We start from the raw sequence: 24,842 nt of genomic DNA, 5'->3' as shown, positions 1-24,842 counted from the left end.
ATGGGGTTATTCAGAGGTTTTGTCTTTTTCTTGGTCCTGTATCTGCTGCAAGGATCCAATACTTCCTTTGTTCGAGTGAGTGACAATGGCTATGAAAATGTCATCATTGCTATAGATCCAAATGTGACAGAAAATGCAACATTAATTGAAAAAATAAAGGTAAGGAAGTAATGGAATTTCTTTTTTGACTATGGAAAAGGAAAAAAGTTAGTATTAATAATCGTTATGGAAATTTCTGAATGTTTGAGGAAGTTTAAAAGCAGCATGGGGGAGTGAAGACAATGCTAGAATGGGCAGTGGGATTGGAAGACGTAGACAGAGTTCTGCTCTGTCTCACCATAAGACCAAATAGAGGGAACAGGACCCTGTGATCCTCAGTTTCTTCATGTAAATGAGCAGTTGGACTAAACAGTTCTTTAAGCAAGTGCTTATTGAATGCTTCTGGTTCATCAGAAGAATTGTGACCTAAGAAACAACAGTGAATGAGCAGGAGGAAAGATGGGGAGAGCTACTTGGTGAGGTAGCAGGACCTAGACGAAGTAGACAGAGTTGGGCTTTTACTCTGAGCGCCATGCATGGGAAGATTCCAGGCAGAGGAGGGGAATGTTTTCTTTTGCATGTTCAGGAATCACTCTGACTGCAGTGTTGGGGAAACTCTGTAGGAGGTCCACCTGTTACTCATCCTGTATAAGCTTTGTGCGGCATAGAGGTATAGAAGGACACCAGTTTGGAAGTTGTCATGGGTGAGAAGAGATGGTAACTAGGAACAGGGATACAGTGGTAAAAATCAGTTATGAGGGGGATCATGGACAAATCTGCTGATGGTTTATCTAAGCATGGGTATGAGTAAGTAAGAGGGAAAAATAATAGCTGAAAAGAATTCCAAGATTTTGACCGGGTCATTTGGAAATATGGGATTATTATCAACTGAAATGGGGAAGACTGTAAGTAGAGAATATTTTGTGGTTGAAATATCAGGTATTAGTTTAGACATTTTGAATTTGCTGCTTATTAAACATCCACATAAATGGAGACAAGAATCTGAATTCAGGGGGAAAATCTAGAAGTCATTGTAGATGAGATTTCAATCCATGAAAATAAATTATTTCATTAGGTAGTGCAGATGGAGAAAGGTCCCAGGTCTGAACTAGGAGCTCTGATTTCTAAAGTTTCTTTGAACTTTAAGTTTCATGCAATAAAGAGCTTATTGCTATAGCTATGTAAGGTAGTTCCCTCATCCCAAACATCAATTTATTCCTTATACTCAATCCTTTCACTAGTATGTCTTTATGCTCACTGTTTTATAACCTTCTACATGATGTTAGTATCATCTATCAGAAGCTAATGAGCATAACTTGCATTGTGAGCAGATGATTCTCTGCTTGTTTTTTATCACACTTTCTGTATAAACTCTTGCCACCTAATAGCTTTCATTTATTGATATCTTTTGAATTTTAGAGGAAGTAAAGATTTTTCTTTACTAAGAACATAGGCTTAAATAACAGCTAATAGAGCTAGTTATGAATGATGACTTTTTAGTCCAGAGAACTGATGCATTTCAAACTTTTCTGAATCGCAAAATTGTAGAATGTATATATAGGGGCAAAAAATTGTTAATATGGTCCTTTATTGAAGGCTAGAAGTTCACTTGCTAGTAGACATCCTTAGATTACACAATCTTTTCTGAACATTCCCCCAGTCATCTATACACTCTTGCTTTTATATTTTCAGGCAACCTTGTGAAACACTGTCATATACATTATACAAAAGAGAACTCATTTCTTTTCCAAGGTCACTTTACGTAGTACAGTTATAATGGAGATAAAGCACACTGGTTATGAAGGTTGGCAAGACCTTGATTTAGCCTCTGGCTTATATGAGATGGCAAAAATCACTCTTTTTTTTACAGTTGTGCACATAATCTTACTCTTAGGATACTACCTGACCATAATATAATTTGTGCTGAATTGGTTTATAACTGATGACCTAAGATGACAATATCAACTTTCCTTATTTCTTTTACTCATGTATATTTTTCATTTTCGTTTTTGTTTTATATGAGAGTACCTGTTTTGGAAATTTTATTTTAACCTTTGTGTGTGTGTTTTTTGAGAGTACCTGTTTTAGAAATATCAATATTTTAATCTGATCCAAATGGGATATTACAGGTATACAGAGAAGGAATTTGGAAATAATATTAAAGATAGTCTGCTTGGAAAGCATATAAAAATAATAACCGTTAGTAGACAACCTTGTCTTCTCTAGAGAATCACAGTCATCTCACACAGAGTCTGAGAAACTCCTCATGACTTGAGAAATGCCTATCCAAAGCAGTTGCATAGAGATATAGAAACTATAAAGTAAGTGGAATTACTTGGGTTGTACAATATACAACCCATATAACTGTATGCAGCTCCTTCCTTTATAATCTGTCCCACAATGTAAGCTGCCACGCACACTTTTATCTCATAATTACAGAGACGGATAGAGGGCACTTTAAGTAGATGGTAACTGAGGTCTAAGTATTCCCGTTTCTCCCACCCCCGCCCCCAAAGAGCAGAGACATCGTAGGGAACAAATAGAGTTCTTCAGTCTGTTTCCAGCCAGTGATGAAGTAATCTTAAATGAAATTTAGGGGTCACTGACTCTTTTGCTAATTTCTAACCAGTCTTTTGGGACTTCTGTTCTCTGTAACCTTGATTCTGAAGGATCCAATGGCTCTGAACCCAATTTGCTCATCTCTTCAGACATGAGTCAGCACACTGGACTCTCGTCAAGAGAAAAGATTAGCATTCCCTGGAATTCTTGAGAGAATAATTACACTGTGGAGTTATGTTAGGTCAGGAAGCATCATGAAGGAGTAGAGACTGCCTGGAGGAAGAAAGCACTGTGGACTAGGCAGCTGTTAGCAAGATAAAGAGGTTGACACAGTGTGATCTAGTATCCAATATCGCTCAATTTTTCGCTGGCTTTGATCTTGTAGAAAAGATGACCCATCTATTTTCTCCACTAAATAGTGGAGTTCTATGGTAGGGGTTTAGAGTAGGCCTATGTCTCTTATTGGGTTCAGGATACTGAACAATATATTATTGTCAGCCTAGGAGCAAAAAGGGCCGCCCTTCCTATGAAATTTTCCATCAGCCACCCCCTAATCCAGCCTCTCCTGGAGACTGCAAATATAATAAAAAATTTCTATGACACATCCCCACAGAAGTTCCGTTCTCCTTAGCTTGCATCACTTAGGGCTATTCTCATTAGTAATGACAACAATTGGTTTTATAACTATGCGTGTATAGAGTACTTCATAATTCATTCCATCTTTATACCCACTTTAAAGATAGGTAGTAATAGTTCATTTAAATATGTGGAAACTGAGCCTGAGAGTGTTATGTAAATTGGCCCAGATAAATTGGTTATATAAATTACCCAGAAAGTGCTAATGCTAGTATTCAAAGGAGATGAGTCCAAACTCTATACACTTTATCCTATTATATGATTCCCTGAACACCAAAAGAAACACTTGCCTTTTGATGAAGGATTATAGAAGACAAATCCTTCAAATATGCAAGATTAAGCTGTAATTTTGATGGGACAGGTGGCAAAATAGGAATTATGAGGTAGAGACCCTGTTCATTAGCCTGTTGCTTTTTCTCTTCACTCCTAATTCAGAATATGCCTGAGATGAACCCCTGCTCATTTAGTCAACTCTCACTTGGTCATCCTCATATGTATTTCTCCTAAACAATAGGAAATGGTGACTGAAGCTTCTACTTACCTGTTTGAAGCCACAGAAAAAAGACTATTTTTCAAAAACGTATCAATATTAATTCCTGAGAAGTGGAATGCAGACTCTCAGTACAAGAGGCCAAAACATGAAAGCTACGCACATGTGAGTCAAAAACTTTTCTTAAAAGATTTTATTTTGTTGCTCCTCAATTTTACTGCAAATTGATCATTTCAAAATTTTTAGGCTAAACGTTATCATTTCTGTTTCTGATAGAAATGTTTAAAAATCTTTTTAAACATTCTCAGGCTGATGTTAAAGTTGCACCACCAACCGTCCCAGGTAGAGATGAACCATACACCAAGCAGTTCACAAAGTGTGGAGAAAAAGCAGAATTCATTCATTTGACCCCTGACTTTGTCCTTGGAAAAAAACAAAATGAATATGGACCAGCAGGTAGGTTGGTTATATTCTAATAAGCAGCTTTGTATCCAGGTTAGGTGTAACAGTCCTTGGGACCAGAGTTCTAAGGTTCAGGTCCTGACTCTCCCATTTATTAGCTGTGCATTATTAGGTCATTCGAACCAAAGATCTTAAAATTTAGATTGGAAAACTGAGCTAGCCTATTTGTGTTCATTTGCTGTAAAATGAATAGAGGGCTTCCTAGTTTATGGATTTAGGAACATTAAATTAGATAACCCATATAACTACAATCAGTACAGTGTCTATAAAATTTGAAAACAGTAGCAAATAACAGGGGAATTTCTTTTTTTTTTTATAGTTTTTTTTTTTTTTTAAAGAGGCATGTATTTTTATTTATTTATTTGTTTGTTTGCTTGTTTGTACATGCACTGGGTACAGTCAGAAGCGCGGGAGGGTGAGAGAATTCACCAGAGCCAGAGCGGGGAGCAGAGCAGGTAGAAGGACCGAAGTACACTGCTGAGGGGAGCAGCGGGCGGCAGGAGAGGTCTGCGCGCCATGTGGGACCCTCCTCCGGTGACCGGGGAGCAGCCGGGGATCGAACCGGCGCCGCATAGGCCGCGGGCAGCTTCGCAACCCAGCGCTCAACCGCTGCGCCACCGGCGAGGCCCAACAGGGGAATTTCTTAAGGCATACTTTTAAGTTTTTAAGTTTCCAGTTCTCCACATCTGGACATAAATCAATCATATCTCACCTCCTTGGAAGGCAGATGGTTAACAAGATGAAGAGGCAAGATATCCATTCCCAGTGAAGAGAAAACATTTACAGGCTACCAGTTGTTGATATTAGTATCCAACTTGTCTCCAAGAGATTATGTTTACCTATAAAAATGGCCGCTTCATCTACTTCAATCTAAATGTTCAGATCTTTGTTTCAAATGACCTAATGCACACTATTTTTCATATAAAATTGATACTTTTTTAGAGGCGAGCACAACTCACATGTCATTAATCAGGAAATTAATGACCTTCCTCACTCCACACACCCAGGATCACCTCTTCCACTGCCTCTTCCATGAGCATTCATTAAGTCTCTTGTCTGTGACAATCACTCACCTAGTCCTGTTGCTTATTATTGCCTGGACCAGTTCCCCATCCCAATGGTGAAAGTTCCATCATTCCACCCCAATTTTACCCCTCCCACATACACTAACTGACTATTCCTCTCTTCCTTTAGGCCCTTCTAGCTAAACTTTCCTATCTGGCATGTCCAGCAAAGTCAGACATTTCATCTAAAAGTATAAATAGCTTGACTTGCTCAACACCTTATATTTAAATTTCATTCAACTTACAAATACTCTGTGTTGAATTTCCAGCCAGATTTCTTTGGCTCATGTTACTAGGTTTCCGCAGATTATAAGGAAAATTATAAATCATTAGAAAAAAACATTTTCTCATCTCAGGGAAGCCCTCAAAGCTACTCGACAATATTTTTACTTTTCTAATCCCAGCTCCTTTCTCAATCTCTATAACAATTGTAAAACATCTACCACTATTTTCCCATTTTCTAGCCATTCTTTTCAATCCAATCAATCAAAAGATGCCTTGAATGAAGAAATAGATTTCCTAATTCTTCCTCTCTATTACCAAACTCATTCCTACTTTCATCTCTATCTCAACCCTTAGAAAAGGAGGATTTTCTCTGACTTTTTAATTAAAAAAAGCCCTCCTGAGCTCTTGTCCTTTTCCCATACCCCTACCTCAGCCATTTCCTACAACTGACAGTTCCCCCCATTAGGTGTTTATGTTACTATGTGACTCAACAAGGCTTTGGGGGAACAAAAGATTGAAAGTCCTCAAAATCTATGCAATTTACAATAACAATGACAACAACTATAACAATAGGTACCCAGAAGGATCATCTGGGACATACAGGCAGCTGCTCAGTGTGGCTGGAGTATGCCAGCATAGCAGATATTAAAAATAAACATACCATAAATTTCTTAAAATCAATTCAAATGTTTTTCAGCTTTTCAATAGTCTGTAATGACTTCATAATATCTATTTCTTGAAAATTCAGTTAAACTTGTCAGTGGAATTTGTGAGAAAAATTCTAAGAGATGAGAAGAGAGATTCTGGCCAGAGATCTAAAATCCAGGTAGTCCACAGAATGAAAAGAAAATATCTAAGTCTCAAAAGGAGTCATAGGGGTAGAGATTCCTTTTAGTGAGCCATGATGAAATGTAATGAAAAGTGATTAATGAGAACCACGACTGCCATTTCACCAGTATGGACTGGTATATCTAAACCATTTTGACCATTTCCATCAGTGTCCATGCCAAAAGGATCTCACCAATATTTTCATTAACATTAACAAAATTGATATGGTGAAGACTGGAATATAAGGTAGCAATTATATTATTAAATTGTTAGGAACAGTTTAAAGTTTAAATAATTTCAAAGTTACCTTGTAACTTTCACTCAATCTGCGCATAGGCTTATGAATGAGTCTAGAAATATAAACCATCTGAATCCAATTACTATGCCTAAAAGACACACACACACACACACACACACACACACACAGAGAAAGAGAGAGAGAAATGATATTAGAAACGAGACCAGGGCTAGAGGAAACTAAGATACTGACAGAAATAGGAGTGGAATTCTAAGTCTCGGGGGGTTGGGAGGGGGTTGTTTTTCAAAATAAAAATTATAAATATCTAAGATGTACAACACAATGATTTGATGCATATACAGGTAAAATGATTACTACAGTCAAGTGAATTAACAAATCACCTCCTTACACAGTTATATATATAAAACTGTTTCCATGTTTGCAAATCCCTATGGCAGTAACTGATATAAGGGTCTTTTCCTCCCATACTGAAGATTATATAATTCCAGTTTACTACTCTGGCTCCATTAGACTAAGAAACCTCAAGTCAATGTTTTCAAAACTTAACATGTAGAGGAATAACTTAGAGATCATGTTAACTTGCTGATTCTAATTCAGTGGGCCCAACATTCTGCATTTGTTAGATCTGGGTTTACTAATGTTCCTTGAGTAGCAAGAACTTAAAGAAGAAACATGACTTTTGCATAACACTGATATCTCACCCTCTATTTTCCTATCTCACAAGCTTTTAATTTAAGTGAGAGAAACATGCATTGTAGCAGAAGAGACTATATTTCCAATTTCTCCAATTCGATTTCCTCTGAAGTTTTCCCTAATATTGTTACAACAAAATTTCCATTTGTTTCTGTTTCTTGCATTTCAAGTTGTGGATTTACCTATATTCTTCCATTTGCCTTAAAAATGCTAGGTAGAATTTTATTTTTATTTTGCTTACTATAAGCTTACTATATTTCCTCTCTCTAAGCTTACTATATTTTACTCATCTTTATGTTTCCTAGTAACTAGTATTGTGTTAAATATATACAATAATAATTGTTTTCATAAAATTAATGATATGTGTTAAGTACCAAAAAATATTTACCTCATTTTGTCACCCCAAAATTAAATATGTCCCACAGCATTGAAATTATTGTCAAACTTTTCTTCATTATCACTCACTTAAGGAACATTTATAGACATTTTTAACACTTAATTGCCTTGTGAAATTTTATTACCATAAATAGTTACTTATGTTGTTGGGAGAAGTGAGTTTTGTAGAACCAAACCATTGTAATATCTAAGTCTTTTTGTTCCTTTATAACCAAAACCCAAAGTCCAGTCTATTCTACCCATATCAAATACATGATATATGTTTAATTGATTTAACATGTTGTGGAATAAAAAGACATACTATATTCTATATCAGTAACAATACTGTTATGCAATATAAAAAATGTTTTTATAAACAAAAGTACAAATGTTTGCAGTTATTTAAAGCCTAAATGTTTTCATTGAAAAAATTCTTAATATATTTTGAGATTCTATTTTGTCACTTGAATGATGACCATGTACTTGAAAAATTTCCCCACAGGCAGGCTGCTGGTCCATGAATGGGCTCATCTCCGCTGGGGAGTGTTTGATGAGTATAATGAAGAGAAACCTTTCTATGCTGCTAAGTCAAAAAAAATCGAAGCAACAAGGCAGGACCATTTAACTTTTCTTAAATTATTCTAGGCTGTAACTTCTTATTTCCTTACACTGATTTCCTTCAAATATTAATCATTTTCATTCCAAAGTAGACAATATATGCTTTCTCACAAATCTGTGCTTTTCTGGTTTATTTGAAAATGTAGTTCAAGGTAGCTGGCTATTCATTTATAATATATATATATAACTTTAAGAACATTTGGTATTCAGATTAACATGTTTTCACACATTTTCACCATAGCTGACAGAACTCATTTATGCTGGTGGTATACTCTGTATAAGAGATTTACTATATGCTGGAAGATCAAAATTACTTACCTACAGAAGAATGAATAAAAATGGCTAAGAAGGAGTAAAAATATATAAAAGTATAAACAAATGCACATACCCAAAGACACATGATTTCAATTAAGACTCTTTAACAGTATCATAGCATCAGTTTCAGGGCACATATTTTAAAGGATGTTACAATGATTCTATTTGTTTAAATCATATTCCCCCTAAATGTCTAGTCTATGTGGCAGAATATCTTGACTGTTAATATAGATAACATCATTACATTCACTGAGTTTCAGGGTAATAAATGTAGGCATATATTTAGAAAACTTCCCAAATAACTGAAAGAAATCAAGTCATTTGAATTTGAATGGAAACACATTGAAAAGCTGGGCTATATTCATACCCTAGCATAGTCCCTGTAATCACTGTCATCTGTGGCCAATTTCAAACAAAAAAAAAATATATGTGTCTAAAGTGCCTCCACCATTCTGTATTGTCTTAGGCAATACTTAGTCTTTCCTTCAAGTGAGATTTTTGTGACTTTGGATATAAAAATGCTCTTTGAATAATCAAAACATTTGTAGTTATGCCACATCCCACTCTTTTGGTAACATCTTATGAAAGAGATCTATAAAGAACTTTAAACTAAGGTAGTACTGGGCTTACATGATTTCACAAGATAGTCCAGGTGGTTGCAGTGCATTTATCACCACGAGACCTCCTCCAGAAAGATTTTGGAAAGGGGAACCTATCTATAGCCATTTGCACGAATAGGTCAGCAGGAGCTTGAATCCAAGCAGCAAACTCAACCAATGTATATATATTGATGATCTAACTTGAAATTTCCTTCTGCAATTTCTTGGGAAAGAGATAGCTCTTCTGGTGGGAGCTCTTAAACTTTGCTGTAAAAATAAGATTTGTGATAAACAATAAAAATTAAAATCTTTATGTAAGGATCATTGTGAATAGCAACAATAAAGGCTTTCAAAAAATGTTAATGGTTAAATCGTTTCAGAGACGAACTGTCAAATATTTTCAGGTGTTCCACAGGTATCACTGGTCGCAACAGACAGCTTCAGTGTCAAGGAGGTAGCTGTACAGAGAGTCTATGCAAAATTGACTCAACAACAAAACTGTACGAAAAAGGTTGTCAATTCATCCCTGATAAAGATCAAACTGAAACAGCATCAATAATGTTTATGCAAGCTATTGACTCAGTAAGTATGACAATTGTTACTTCAGAATCGTACGTTTTTAATTCAAGGACATGCTTTGAAGGTGACGTGATGTCTTCAATGTATTAATATAGAGTTCTGCAACTTTGACTGGCACACTGAGTAAGCATTCAATTAGTATTACCTATTATTACCATTATTGAACATTTACCTCACTATTTTATGATTCCTCAATGAATCATATTTCATTAAATGAATAGAGCAGATTTTTCATTTTTTTTGAATTTGTAGTTGAATTTTTTAAAGGCATAATATATACTATTTTTTCCATTTTATCAACCTTTTAGGTCATTGCATTCTGTAATAAAAAAAAACATAACCGAGAAGCTCCTACCCTACAAAACAAAATGTGCAATGCTAAAAGCACATGGGAGGTGATCAGCGCTTCTGAGGATTTTCAAAACACAACGCCTATAGTTGCACCACCCCCTACACCTGTCTTTTCACTGTTGAGGATCAGTGAAAGAGTTGTGTGCTTGGTTCTTGATAAGTCCGGAAGCATGGGGGTAAGTTCATGGGTCCATTTTTCCTGTATGTAAGGACAGGAATCTGGTGTTGAATGCCTAAGAGCATTCTGAATGTTACCTCCACCTGGGTTATTCAAAATTGCATGGTGGCATAAATACCATCATTCCCTTATAATTGTCATCATAATCTCATAGAGGCAGTGAATATTATAGTAAAAGAGGGTGGCAATAGTTGAAAAGACCTAAACCTAGAGTCTGTTTATCCAGAAAATTGAGGGGCCTTTAGACCTGTTAGTAAAACTTTAGTTAGAAGATCAGAACTACATATTGAAATATGGGTTGTTTTCTAATCCCTCCCCTTGAAAATACTTCACAGACATGAGCAGAGAGTCGCTTAGGGGCTTCTGAAGGTACGATATCAGCAGGATAATTCTTAATATGGTTTATTTTATTTGCATCATCTACATAAATGACTATGTTCAATGACAAAGGTTAAAAGCACCACCATAAAGAAGATATGGCCAGTTTCAGCTGTTCCTTTTCTCCTCATTCAATGAATGGTAAGCATTGTGGTTGTTTCTCTCATCCTTTTTTATGTAGGATTATGACCGCCTAAATCGAATGAATCAAGCTGCAAAACATTTCCTGATGGAGATCATTGAAAGTGGGTCCTTCGTGGGAATGGTGCACTTTGATAGTTCTGCTAGCGTCAAAAGTGAACTACTCCAAATAACAAGTGACAATGAAACAAAGACACTCATGGGGAAATTACCTACAGCAGCTGGTGGAGGAACTTCCATCTGCTCTGGAACTGAATTAGCATTTCAGGTGAAAATTAAACTAAGAATATACTTTTTTAAAAATTATTAGGACATTTTTATGTTAAGTGCTATTGCATATACTTGCTCCCTAATTTTATTTTATTTTTTTTCTCCCATACCATATCTTTACCCAGACTCCCTAAATTTAACGTCTTCACAAAATCACAGTACAATGATTAAAATCATATGATTGACAATGATATACTATATTCTCTAATCTGCAGACCTTATTCAGAATTTGCTAGTTGTCCCATTAATGCCATTTTTTCTCATTCAAAGTTCAAATCAGGTCCCATATAGCATGCATGTCTTCTAATTCTCCTTTACTTTGTAATAGCTCACCTTTTTCTTTCATCTATTTCATCTTTTATACACTGATCCTTTGAAGACTGTGAGCCAGTTATTTGTAGAAAATTTTTCAGTTTGCATTTATTTGCGGTTTCTTTTTTTTCAGAAAGTGAATTTTTTATTTTAGAATTTTTTATAAATTATCTTAATTTTTAATGAATTATTTTATTTTATATAATTCTTACATCATTTTTCATTTTTGCATAATGTATGAATTTTCATTTTGGTTATATTCCCCATACAATTCCCACCCCTTTTTCTGACCCTAATCCCTCTTCTCCCCCCACCCTCCACTGTAGTGTGTCTCTGGTCTATAGTTGCTTGTTGATTTTGATTTTTACTTTATTGCAATTAGTCTTTTTCCGGGTCCTTTATTTAGGTTTTCTAAATTCCTGCTATGTTGCTCCCTAATTTTAATATAAAAAATTCTAAATAGTATAAGATTAATAAGCACATAGAAAAAATTCACTTGATGATTTTTTTAATGGATTAGTGAATCAATAATGGATGAATGAATAAACAGCTTTAAGTTCCACTAAAGAATAAGCCCAATGAGGTCAGGGACTTGTCTAGTGTTACTGTAATAATATTTGCCCAGTGAATGCTATTAAATAAAGACATGTGCTTAGGAAGCAAAAGTCATCCACTATTAAGGAAATGAAATAAGTTGTATGTATGAATCCACTTTGGACCAGTCCTTCCTTTTATTTCTGTGCCATTCAGTTAGGAAAATTAATGTTTATATATTAAAGCAGATGTAGCAGCGTCTGTTAGTCCTAGAGTAAGGAATACAGGTCACAATATGATTTCTGACATCAGAGTAGTACCTACTCTCTTATTTATTAGCGATGTGATCAAGGCAATTTTCAGTCTCTTTGGACTCTCAATGCCTTGCCTATAAAACAAGAAAATAAGAATGCTTATCTCATAGGGTTACTAGAAGGATTAAGTGAAATGATACATTGATACACTTATTCATTATATAATAAATACATCACTCATACTGTTATTATAAGGATATCTTATTTTTATTTAAATGGTCATCTTGAGCTCAAAATTAATGTCAATTATACTATTTTCCTGCTTAGAAATAATGACTGCCTACTCATAGTGTATAAAATTATCTGAATTCCTCAATCTGATGATAGTCAAAAACCTCTCATCCTCCAATAAAAGTATCTTCATCTCTCTTGCCAGCCTTCTCAGTTCAACACTTATGATGTTCTAACTTCAACCAATTTACCGCATACATTGTCTACCATGCCCTGAAGTTACCAACAACCTCCATACATTTGTCTAGGCAACCCATCTGCCTAAAATGTTTCCTTATTTCCATGTTAAAACTCTACCAATTCTTTAAAAGCCCTTTCCTTCTTATAGCTCTTCCTCTCACTCCCAAGCCTATTGAATCTCCCTCTTTTATGAACTGCAAGGCATTTCAGTGTAGGTTTCTAACATGAGTCCTGGGTTCAAACTGCAATTATCACTTACTAGCTTTGTGATCCTAAGCATGATTCTTAACTTCTCTAGTCTTCCATTTTATTATAGGTAAAACGGGGTAATGTAAGCAAACACAAAGGGTTGTTCATGTTTCAGTATATTCAAAATATACTTATGAGCCTTGCAAAACTTCTCTGCTCTTATAGTACATGTTATTTAATTGAGAAAAAGATAACACATAAATAATTTAAAAATTACAGATTGTGGAAATAATGTTGTGAAGAAACCATACAGGGAGACGTTATAGAACAACTGGCAAAGGAGGAACGCTACCTGTTTTATGTAGAGGAACCACTGAGACGCTCTCTGAAGGGTGACATTCAAGCTAAGATTTGAATACTCTTTATCTAAAGAGTAAGTGGTTCATTAAGAAAGAAAAGTGCAAAGTCCATTTTGAAAGAGGTGGAAAATAACTAGATTATTCTATGACGTGGTAAAAGCTAGTGGCATGTGAGCTTGACAAACAAGGATCTGAGGAATGTCATATACAATGATTATATCTTTCAAAGTTTGAAAAATAAAGAGATTTGAATTTTATCTTAAGCACAACAGAAAGCTAGTGAAGGGCTTTAAACTGATAGTCAATTTATATTTAGGAAGATGATTCTTGTTGTCCCATACAAAATAAATTGTAAATAAGAATAGCAGTGCAGTAGTAACCTATGGGCAGGTTGGAAATCTAGATTTGGCTCAAACTACACAATACATAAAACACATTTAAACAAATGTTTAATACATGGTAGCAATATTACATTTTGTTGCTTCTATTGAACTGTAGAATACATTAGTTGTGTCTTTGCAACTTACTTCTAGATCTCCTCAGTCTCTAGCCCAAATCTCAATATTTTAAAATTTAATTTAATGGTTTCAATGAATGCAGGAACCATGTAATTCCTGTTAAAACATAGCAACTATGGTTAGATTAACACATCCTAAGTCCTCAGTGAATAAACTAATACATACAAGGGAGAAGAGAAGGAAAGAGAACTCTATTTCATCTTTGAATCTTCAGCTTGCACTCAGCTGTGTAGAAAGGTATGGTGGGAGTACTGTATAAATGCTGTAAATACATAAAAGCATTTTGTATTTTTCAGTTTGATTTTAATGTATGTCAGAATATATTTTGCATATATTACAATAGATCTACAACAGTCATCCTCTACTTGAAAACCTGGGAAATTTGTTTTTTTCAATTTTTTAATTAATATTTTATTCTATATAATTCTTACATCATTTTTCATTTTTCACAATGTATGCATTATCATTTTGGTTATATTCCCCATAAAATTGCAATCCCCCCTTATTTTGACCCTAGTCGTTCCTCTTCCCTTCCCTCCCCCGCCCCCATAGTGTGTCTCTGGTTTATAGTTGCTTGTTGATTTTGATTTTTACTTTGGATTGATTAGTCTTTTTCTTGGTCCCTTATTTAGGTTTTCTAAATTCCTGCTATGAGTGAGACCATCCAGTATTTTTCTTTTTCTTTCTGACTTATTTCACTGAGCATGATCCCTTCTAGCTCCATCCATGTTGCTGCAAATTGCATGTGTTTATCTTTTTTGATTGCTGAGTAATATTCCATTGTGTATATGTACCACATCTTATTTATTTATTTTTTTATTTTTTTATTTATTTGCACAAGCACTGGATACAGTCAGAAGCATGGGAGGGTGAGAGAATTCACCAGAGCCAGAGTGGGTAGCAGAGCAGGCAGAAGGACTGAGTGTACCACATCTTCTTGATCCAGTCATCTATTTTGGGGCATTTGGGTTGTTTCCAAAGCTTAGCTATTATAAATAGTGCTGCTATAAACATAGGGATGCAGGTGCCCTTTGTAATTAAGGTTTCTGTGTCATTTGGGTAAATACCTAGGAGTGGAATTGCTGGATCATATGGAAGCTCTATCTTTAGTAGGTCAAGAAATCTCCACACAGCTCTCCATAGTGGTTGGACCAGTTTGCACTCCCACCAGCAATGCAGGAGAGTTCCTTTTTCTCCACAACCTCGCCAACTTTTGTTGTTGCTAGGAAAACCTGGAAAATTTGAATTGAAGCTGATTATTTTTTCCCTGATACCAGCTTTATTAGGGGTTTCTACTCTCCAAACTCTCTTCTACAAACCTACACATACTTCTACTCCAAATCCAGAATAGTCACTGATAATGTGGCATATTTTTCTTCTTGACTTGGACTCAGTTTCTTAAAATGTTGTACTAAGAAAGGAATAACAATTAAGTGGCTAGAGAAGAGGAAATAAAGTGACTATCCTGGGATAAATTATCTGTACCTTCTTTCACAGGCACTTAGATAGACTTACCTTTCTGGACACTTTTGTTTTATTTTCTCTGTACATTTTTTTAAATCTCCCATCAATCGATCTGATCTGGGAACATTTGTTAATTATACTGTCATTTTGTTTGCAGGTAATTAGCAAAAAGTACCCACTGGATGGATCTGAAATAGTGCTGCTGACTGATGGGGAGGATTCCACTGCAAAGAATTGTGTTGACGAAGTGGTAGAAAGTGGGGCCATTGTTCATTTGATTGCTTTGGGACCTTCTGCTGATTTGGGAGTCACAGAGATGAGCAAACTAACAGGTAAAATATGACCTACATGTTCTAGCCTTTTGATAACAGTGCATGTCTAGAAGCAGACAATAATTCCTCTCAATCTCTTCTGTAGGAGCAGGGGGGCAGAGTCAAACCAGATCCATGCTCTGTTCTGAAGGTGTTCTTAATCCAGTTGGCTGGGGAGGCAAAACTATGAATCAGAGAGCATAACCAGATAACCTTCCTCATCACAGGGGGCATATATAGGAGTCAGACACTATGTGAGCAGAGGAAGTCTTTATTTTTCCCAGAGTCAAGATAGAAGATGAGAGAGATGAGGTAACTCCTAGGTTGGACCTTGAAGAAGGTGTTGATTTTTTCTGGAGAAAAAAGTGGTGAGAAAAGATGATCAGGTCATGAGCAAAGTAATCATGCTGGAATGACAATGTAAGAGGCACATGGAGGATAGTGAGAAATTCATGAGACCAGGGCATAGGCTACAGGATAGGGGTAGAGGTTCAACAGAAATGTATACTGAATAGATCTAGAAATAACATAGTTTCTAGAATAACTGCTAGGTAGTTGTTATTTTAGATATAGAGACAGGTGATAAAAATGAACTACATTTTTAGTGTGTTTTTAAACATACTGAGAAATAAAATATTTGCAATTTTGTAACATTGATTTCTAATGTTACAAAACTTGTACTTGCTTTTCAATACTTAGTTGTAAAACTCCCATTATTTCAAGGTGTTTTATGGCTATTGTTATTTATTTTGTCGCAAGTGTACCTTCACAGTAATCATTTTCTGACTTGTCTCTATCACTTTCCGTTTTTCTCTCCTTATTACTAGCAATTGTCAGGATACCTTACCTCATTTACCTTTCTAATTCTCTGATTCTGATATACTCTGACTAGAAAATCTGAAATTCAACATTGTTAGTCATGTATGTTAAAGTGAATAATTCCCTGAAAGGGCTGTGTGAAATCTGTGAACATTAATGCATTGCATTATAACATCTTCTTTTATATTTCATGGTTATTTGATCCATATCAGTCAAGCAAGATTTCTATAAATAAGGTATAAATTAGTTTACACTTATTGGTTATGACATTTAAGTGAATATTTCAGTTAATTTTTATATCTTCTGATTTTGACCTATTTTAATAATGCATACAGAAACTATGATTTTTTTTAACCATTACCTTATTAATCACTGTATGTGAAAACTACTTACTTCACAGAAAGTTACCAAGTTAATATATTTACATTTTAGGTGGAGTACATATATTGGCCTCAGATAATGTCCTCAACAATGGTCTCATTGATGCTTTCTCAGCCCTTACATCAGCAAACGCAGATGTCTCCCAGCAGCCTCTTCAGGTCAGAATTACCATTCACTCAGTTTGTGTGTGTGCATTTAGCCATACTCACAAAAAATGATAAGGTCACTATAAGTTTTACATTCTATATTTTTCACAAAGTAAATTTATAATTAAAATCAAAATTTCAATCTGAAATAGAAATCATTCTTCAGATATGACCAAAGTGGTGAAATAAGTAATGAAATAGCAGATGTATAGTTTTACTTTTCCCACAGGCTTGGTTAGAGGTAAAGTTAAAATCCAATAATGTTGTTTTCCACCAAAAAAATAAGCTTTGTCTAATAATGTAATGAATGCAAAAATGTGTTTCTATTAATATATAAAAAATATCTTGTGCTTCTAAGAATTTCCCCACCCTTCATTGCTATGAAATAGATTTAAATTAGTTAACTGAATTCAAGAACTTGGTTTGCAAATGAAAATATATATATATATCTTGGAAATAAATTTATCGAGAGAGTGAATATCATTGCATATTTATATTCCTAAGTCTTCTCTTACCTTTTCAACCACTTTTCCCACTGGCATTCATTTTATTCACTTCTCTTCTGAACTCAACACCACCATTTTCTCTTACTTAAAATCAAAAACTTTGAATAAGCTCTGATACTTCTTTGTTTATGTCCCATGTAAAATGTCAGCACAGTCTTTTTCCTTACAAATATTTTTTAAAAATTCTGTTTCTATCCTTATCTTATTCTACCGAGTTGATGTCATGTCACTTTATACCAACAATTCTTTCTTCCATCTTCCAGTTTAAATCACCGCCTACATTAAAACTTTCCTTGATCACATAAACAGACTGATTTTTTTCTCCTCTCCAACAAAGAGAAGCATAGTAATAGGATACAAGTTCGGGATGATACGTGAAGATTGATTTGGAGATCTGATATAGCCTTGCCCTTAAAGCGTATTAAAATTTAGCCACAGTCTAGTTTGGCTGTGTACAGAATACAAATTTAAAGAGAATAAAGCTCATTTTTTTCAGATTTTTTGGTTGAGTGAGAGAATGATACTTTTTTCCAAAAATGATGGGTCAGAAGGGAGAACTACTTTTCAGGGTATTATTTTATGTTATTCTTTAACCTTAGAAATTTTGAGAGTATGGTAAAACATTAAAACGGAACTCTCCAAAGAAATCTAAAAATATGAGAAGAATGTGAGAAATCAGAAAGAAAGATGATAATTGCATATAGGAGATGCTCAACATTTTGAGAATGGAGTTTTTTAAATGGTGTGAAAGGGCAGGAAGAGAGTTTGAGTAACCCTCACTTGAAAAGTCTATAGATTCTTAGAAAAATAATTTTTTAAAAGGTAAACTTTTGGAAAGTTAATCTGGATTCATGTACATGATAGATTGGTCTTGGGAGAGAATTTCTTGTATGTTACAAGAATCTGAGTTGATGGAACGTGGATTTGGATGGTGGCAGCAGGAATACAGAGGAGAGACAGAATCCCCCGCTTATCAGTGATGTTCCCATAGTATTTCTATGTAGATGAAACCTTCAAACTTTCCTAGATGCTTCTGATGGGGAGTCTAAAAAAAGTCATTTACATTCAGAATTAAGTCAATAATACCTTCTTTAGTCAAAAGCAAATCCACTTAAATAGGATGGGGACTTTTGTCTTTGCAAGGATGTTTCAATGTTTGACTCCCTTCTATCAGCACTGGGTGAAGGCTTCTTGTTTATGACTGGGTTGGAGTCGAAGTGGGATTCCCCCTCATTCCTAAAATGACACGTCTATACAAAGCAACTTCTTGGTCAGTAGATGATATTGACTCTCCTGACTAAAAGCTATTCATGAAGACTTGAAAAACATTCCATCAAGCTCCTCTTAGAGAAAGAACCTATGTTTTATTTCTTCTCTTTTCAAGATTCCAAAATTCATTGAGTTTTCCTTTTTCTACTCTCGTTGGATTTGTTTACCATCCAGTGCTATTTACTCTATTATGTGTCAAAATATCACACATGAATATTGGACATTTCAAGATTTCACAACAGGAAAATATCCATTAGTACTTTTCTCATTATCTGGTAGTCCTGATTTTCTCTCTAGAGCTGCTTCTCCCATACAGAGTATACTCTAGCCACCATCAAGAAGTTTACTAAATGCCCCAAAACAGATGACTGGATCAAGAAGATGTGGTATATATACACAACGGAATACTATTCAGCAATCAAAAATATAAACTCACTCCATTCGCAGCAAAATGGATGGAGTTAAAAGGGATCATGCCCCATGAAATAAGCCAGAAGGAAAAGAAAAATATCGAATGGTTTTATTTATAGGAGGAATGCAGGGAAACAAATATGGGATCAGGAAAAAAAATAAAAATAGTATAATAATAATAATAATAATAATAAACTAACAGGCACCCATGGATGAGAGACATGATGTGAGGAAGGGGGAGGGAAAGGAGAGGGAAAGGGAAAGCGATGAGGGCAGGGGAAAGATGAGCACAAGGATCTATGGCGATGGTTCACGGGCAAACTGGTGGTGGGAATTTTATGGGGAATACATAACTATGTAAAAGATAGAAATGAAAAATAAATATATATAAAAAACTGTAGTTTTATTGAAAAAAAGTTTACCAAATTAGATGGATAAACTGAGAATAACACACACACACACACACGTCTTACAGCTGATTTCTTCTCAGAAGGTGTAGTATCCTTTAATACTAAAATCTGAAGAAAAATAATAGCCATATATACCCCACCCTTTCCTCATATTCTGTATTTCCAGATATTAAGGATTATATTTAAAAAGAAAAAGAATAAAATTATTTTCTTCTCTGGTCATTAATTTTTTAAATATATTTGAACAGCTTGAAAGTAAGGGATCAGAACTCAACAATAATGACTGGATGAATGACACTGTAATAATTGACAATACAGTGGGAAAGGACACATCTTTTCTCATCACATGGGCACAAACGTCTCCTGCTATTTTTCTCTGGGATCCCAATGGAACACCATCGAATCAATTCACAATGGACCGAGCTTCCAAAATGGCCTACCTTCGTATTCCAGGAACTACAACAGTAAGCAATCAGCTTTTAGACTTCCTCACAATTTTTTAATAGCTGAAAATACATGTCATAATTGAGTGCCAATATTTGCATGGTTGTCACAATTAAGGTAAAATAAAATGTAATTTCTATGCCTGTATGGTTCTGAAAATTATGGTGGAAAGAAAAGGAAAAAAGAACTTATGCCCTAAAAGTAAGGAAAACAAGGGAAAAATTAGGTAGGTTAAGAATAACTTTGAGGAAGAAATGTAAGAGTCTGTGCAGTTTAGTGTGTAGATAGCTACAGAATCATTCCTTATTATCACTACCAGATCATAGACTATAAAATGTGAGGTAAAAGAATAATAACAAGACTCACAAACTTTCCAAAACTTGTTTTTCCTACTTAATATTTCACAGTGTTTGGACACCCTGCATGACAACCGTCAGTATGTCCTGTCTAAAGTGCCTCAACTCTCATCCTTTTACCCTCAAAAACACTCAAAACCCTGTTTATTCTGCAACACAAATAAGACTTATTTTAGAGTAGGACAATGAAAACACAGAAAACAGACTGATCTTATTAACCCATTGTATTTGCATTGAAATTTTTAGACTGGAGTTTGGACTTATAGTCTTCAAGCCAAAGCAGACTCGGAAATATTAACTATTACCGTGAATTCTCGGCCAGCAAATCCCTCTGTGCCTCCAATCACAGTGAATGCTAAAATGAATACAGAAGCAAACAGTTACCCCAACCCAATGATTGTTTATGCAGAAGTTACACAAGGGTATACACCCGTTCTTGGAGCCAATGTGACTGCTTTCATTGAATCACAGAATGGACATACAGAAACATTACAGCTTTTGGACAATGGTGCAGGTAATTCACAGGATTCCATGAATACGCCTATATTTTTGTAACAGGATATTTTATGGGTCATCATGAGTGTGTTGAGCAGTAGGACACACAGCAGAAAAATTGCTGCAGATTAATGATGAACAGCAGAAATAGCAGGAAATTCTATCCAAGTGAAACATACAAAGTGATTAGCAAATATCTTGCATATGGCAAGCACTCAAAAATGGTATTTACTGTCGTTATTGTCTGTCATCTAGATACCTGATGTCAGTCACTCGTTAGGAAGGTCTTATTCAGAATACTGAGGACGTTAAAGATATTGAACAATGTTTCTTAGGGATGTTTGGTCAAGAAATCATGGCCAGGAACATAAAGCACACGCAATCATATGGATGGGCTTTAGTAGTAAATTTGTGTCCCTGGCAGTGTGAAGGAACAGGCAAGAGCAATTCCCAATAGCTGGAATAATGTGCAAATGTGGTTCTGAGAACTGAGGGTCAAGGGCAGGCAGAGCTGCCACAGGTGAGGAGGACATCACTGGGGCATCAGATACCAGGTGTGACCCGAGATACAGTGTTGGATAGCCTTGTCTGCCTGGTCTGCATGGGTGTTAAGACCTTTTTCCCGGGTTCTGAATTATTTTAGGAAACGAACCTTCTTTTGAAAGGTCAGTGAGCAAGAAAATTACCATGCTGATAACCATGTGAGTTATCAGAATTTTCTATCAGTATCTTTTATAACATAGTTAATTCAGCCCATTTATAATACTGTCATCAACCAGACAGCCCTGTGAAGAGTTAGAAGGCAAAATTGCTCTGAAGGCACACGTATGAGAGCCTTCATCTGATATGACAACACATTCTTCAACTATTTGACTAGTTCCTTCACCCCAACCCTTCCATATTATACTAAAACTCACCTGCATCCTTTCATTTCTCAAGGTTTAACAGATAATTACTTAGCTAATTTCAAGTGCTCTTACATAAGAAGGAATTTGTGACTTACAATGACTATACAGGAGACCTCAAACTTCAGCATGTGAAAGAATCACCTAGAGGCTTGTTAAGACAGAATTCTGGGCCTTCCCTCAAGAAATCTGCTTTCCTAGTAAGATATATGGGGATGCAGATGCTGCTGGTCAAAGAACCTCATTTTAAAAACCTGTGCTAGGTTCCCTTGAGAAATGTGTTTCAATTTAATAAAGCTATTATTGGTAATATCAAAAATTACATGATATACTTGAACTTCCCTAAATATTTATTCTAATAGCAGATGGGATTTTCTATTGTCAGACTAGTGACTTAATGGATGATAGAGCAAGCAGTGAGGATTTAAAAAAAATGGTGTTTGGATATAAGTAATTTATAGGTGATTGTAGTGAAACTTCAATCCAATGCTAAGATACTCTTTCTTTAGTGGGGATGAATACAGGTGAGAAGAAAAAGTGTTCAGAAAAAGTAAGATATGCAAGCAAACCATTTGGCTAAGAAATGGTAAGAAGAGTATTACAATAATCCCCATGTAAGTTGATAAGTTGAAGACATTTATTATACATACATAATTATCAGTGTTGCACATGTATAATATTATGCACATACATTATAAAATATTGCAATCATATGTAATATTAGTATATATAATTAAATATACTAGTATTTGTATATTTATAAAATTCAAGAATATCAATTAAACAAGATAATGATTGGCAGAGGGGTAAATATTCCTCAAGGAGTCAATCCCAATCATGAGACTATGCTAATAAAAATGGTATGTTTGGTTTAGAGAATGCATAATTTTCTCTATTTCTTTACAATAATTTATTTTTCACTTCTATAACAAGGTGCTGATGCTTTCAAGAATGATGGGGTCTACTCCAAATATTTTACATCTTATTCACAAAATGGCAGATATAACTTAAAAGTACGTGCTCATGGAGGTACAAGTGCCACACGAAGAAGCTTCAGACATCCCCCAAACAGAGCTGCATTTATCCCAGGCTGGGTGGTTAATGGTGAGGAATTTATGATATCAAAATCCCATGATAGGTTAAATAATTGTGAGTTGATATGACTATAGCTTCAAACATTTTATAATTCAAAATATAGCTTTTCCCTTTATAGAATTTCTCAGCCATGCTGGGATTTGCCACCAAGTTAACCTAAACTTCAGTGCACTGCACTGTGTGTGATATAGTAAACTCTCAATTAAGGTGAGCCATTGTTATTTTAGTCTCAAGCACCTTATCTATATCAACAATTGTATTCCTAATTTTTAGCTCAGGATGAAGGAAACAGGCTAATATGTTATGTGCCCAGACACAAGCCAATGTTAGAAGTTATCTTTCAGGTTACACATGCTGTAAAAGATACATACATATACATATATTTTTTTGAAGAAAAATGTGCTGAGTAAGGTGATGATAAGATTTAAGATGCATTCTTTGTTGGTTTCCCTTTTTCCTTGTCACTTATCTTGCGACTTTTAGGGGTTTTCTATTAGCAACTGGACTATAACCTAAAGTATTATTCCTCAGCTCTTGTAGTAGGGAGGGAGGAAGATTTGCCACGAATGATTGGAAAGGAAACAGTAGCTATTTCCCCAGGTTTTTTCCAGCTTGGAGATCATTTGAAAGATAAAGTAATTTTTTGTTTGTTTGTTTTTAAGGCATGTATTGAATTATATAGCACTATTCCCCTTCATTACAACTTTAATTACAAAGTCTTTCATTATCTGATTATATCCTGCAATAGATCTGATTATATCCTGCAATAGTCCATATGCTAAAAAAAAATTCTTCCACTAACTAGTGATTTCTGACTTTGTCACCGAACATAGTAAAATGTGACTGTGTATGTATTGGGGGGCAGGGAGGGAGTGGGGTAAGGGAAGATATATGGGATAGAGAATTCAATTCATTGAGTTCGGAAAATTCAATTACAGTTTTTCTCATTAAATATGATAAATTTTTAATGCAGGGAAAATTGAAGCGAACCCACCGCAACCTGAAATTGAAAATGATACTCAGACAACCTTGGAGAGTTTCAGCAGAACAACAAGTGGAGGTGCATTTGTAGTTAACAATATAACCACACCACCAAATGTTCCCTTACCTGACCTGTATCCCCCAAATCAAATCACAGACCTTGAGGCTACACGTGATGAGGATGAGATCAGTCTAACATGGACAGCACCCGGAGATGACTTTGATATTGGAAACGGTAAGGATGATGTGTCATGAATGGTTGATTAAGTGAAAGGTACTCATTGTGAAAGTAAGCACAATGGTGAGTGAAGGGAAAACCATTTTGAATTGATAGTACATTAAAGTATTATATTAACTTTATAATCTCATGTTTTGAATCAATTATGACACATTTTTTTTCTTTTATTGAGGTTGGTAGCATATTAGTTTACATCTAATATGTGGGTTTCAGCTGTTCAGTTTCTAAACTCAGTAACTGAGTAACTGTGTATGCTACACCACACCCACCACTAAGTGAAGGGTAACACATTTTAACTGGTCCCAATTTCATTTGGCAGAGACTAAAAAAAATTCAGCTTGCCTTAGAAAAATTAGTCTGTGAATATGAATATAGCTTTGCACAAATGAGCAATGTTTTTCAGAACGAATAAAGAAGAATTTACTGTGATATAGTTTCTAAATTAAATATAACTTTTTTTTCTTAGTTAAACAGTACATCATAAGGATTAGTGGAAATATCCTTGATCTACAAGACAATTTTGATGATGCTCTGCAAGTAAACACCAATGATCTTGTACCAAAGGAAGCCAACTCCAAGGAAACCTTTACATTTAAACAAGGAAATACAACAGGAGAAAACACAACCCACGTATTCATTGCCATCCAAAGTGTGGATAAAAGCAACTTGACATCAAAAGTATCTAATATTGCACAAGTAGCTTTGTTCATTCCTACAGCAGACACCAGTCCTGATGAAAGTAATCCTAATCCAGGTCCTAAGCCTGATGGAAGTCACCCTAATTCAGGAATTAGCATTTCTTCTTTGGTGTTGATAGTGGTTGGATCTGTGGCAGCTGTTTGTATCATTATAAGTAGCACCGTTTGTGTCTTAAAAAAGAAAAGAAATTCAAGTAGACCTAGTACAGGGTTTTAA

The 24,842-nt window shown here is 35.1% G+C and overlaps 1 protein-coding gene across 1 annotated transcript; it reads left to right on the top strand.

The window, feature by feature from the left end:
- On the top strand, positions 1–24,842 carry LOC119235409 (calcium-activated chloride channel regulator 4). The gene is made up of 14 exons (XM_037498756.1): positions 1–159; positions 3,749–3,889; positions 4,033–4,180; positions 8,133–8,241; positions 9,567–9,744; positions 10,050–10,268; positions 10,830–11,057; positions 15,318–15,492; positions 16,723–16,829; positions 19,662–19,877; positions 20,460–20,727; positions 22,547–22,717; positions 23,682–23,924; positions 24,394–24,842. Exons 1-14 carry the CDS (start codon positions 1–3, stop codon positions 24,840–24,842), a joined length of 2,811 nt encoding a protein of 936 aa, XP_037354653.1.

The sequence above is a fragment of the Talpa occidentalis genome, unplaced genomic scaffold (assembly GCF_014898055.3).
Source record: "Talpa occidentalis isolate TD23 unplaced genomic scaffold, MPIMG_talOcc4v2.1 talOcc4.9, whole genome shotgun sequence".
Classification (NCBI taxonomy): Eukaryota; Metazoa; Chordata; class Mammalia; order Eulipotyphla; family Talpidae; genus Talpa; species Talpa occidentalis.
This window is presented reverse-complemented; position numbering and strand designations above follow the sequence as displayed.

Excerpts from the sequence above, each read along its gene's own strand:
- LOC119235409 (XM_037498756.1), top strand. The coding sequence starts at position 1 with ATGGGGTTATTCAGAGGTTTTGTCTTTTTCTTGGTCCTGTATCTGCTG. Across the intron at positions 9,745-10,049 it reads TTATGCAAGCTATTGACTCA|GTCATTGCATTCTGTAATAA; the intron begins GTAAGTATGACA and ends TCAACCTTTTAG. Across the intron at positions 20,728-22,546 it reads GCTTTTGGACAATGGTGCAG|GTGCTGATGCTTTCAAGAAT; the intron begins GTAATTCACAGG and ends TTCTATAACAAG.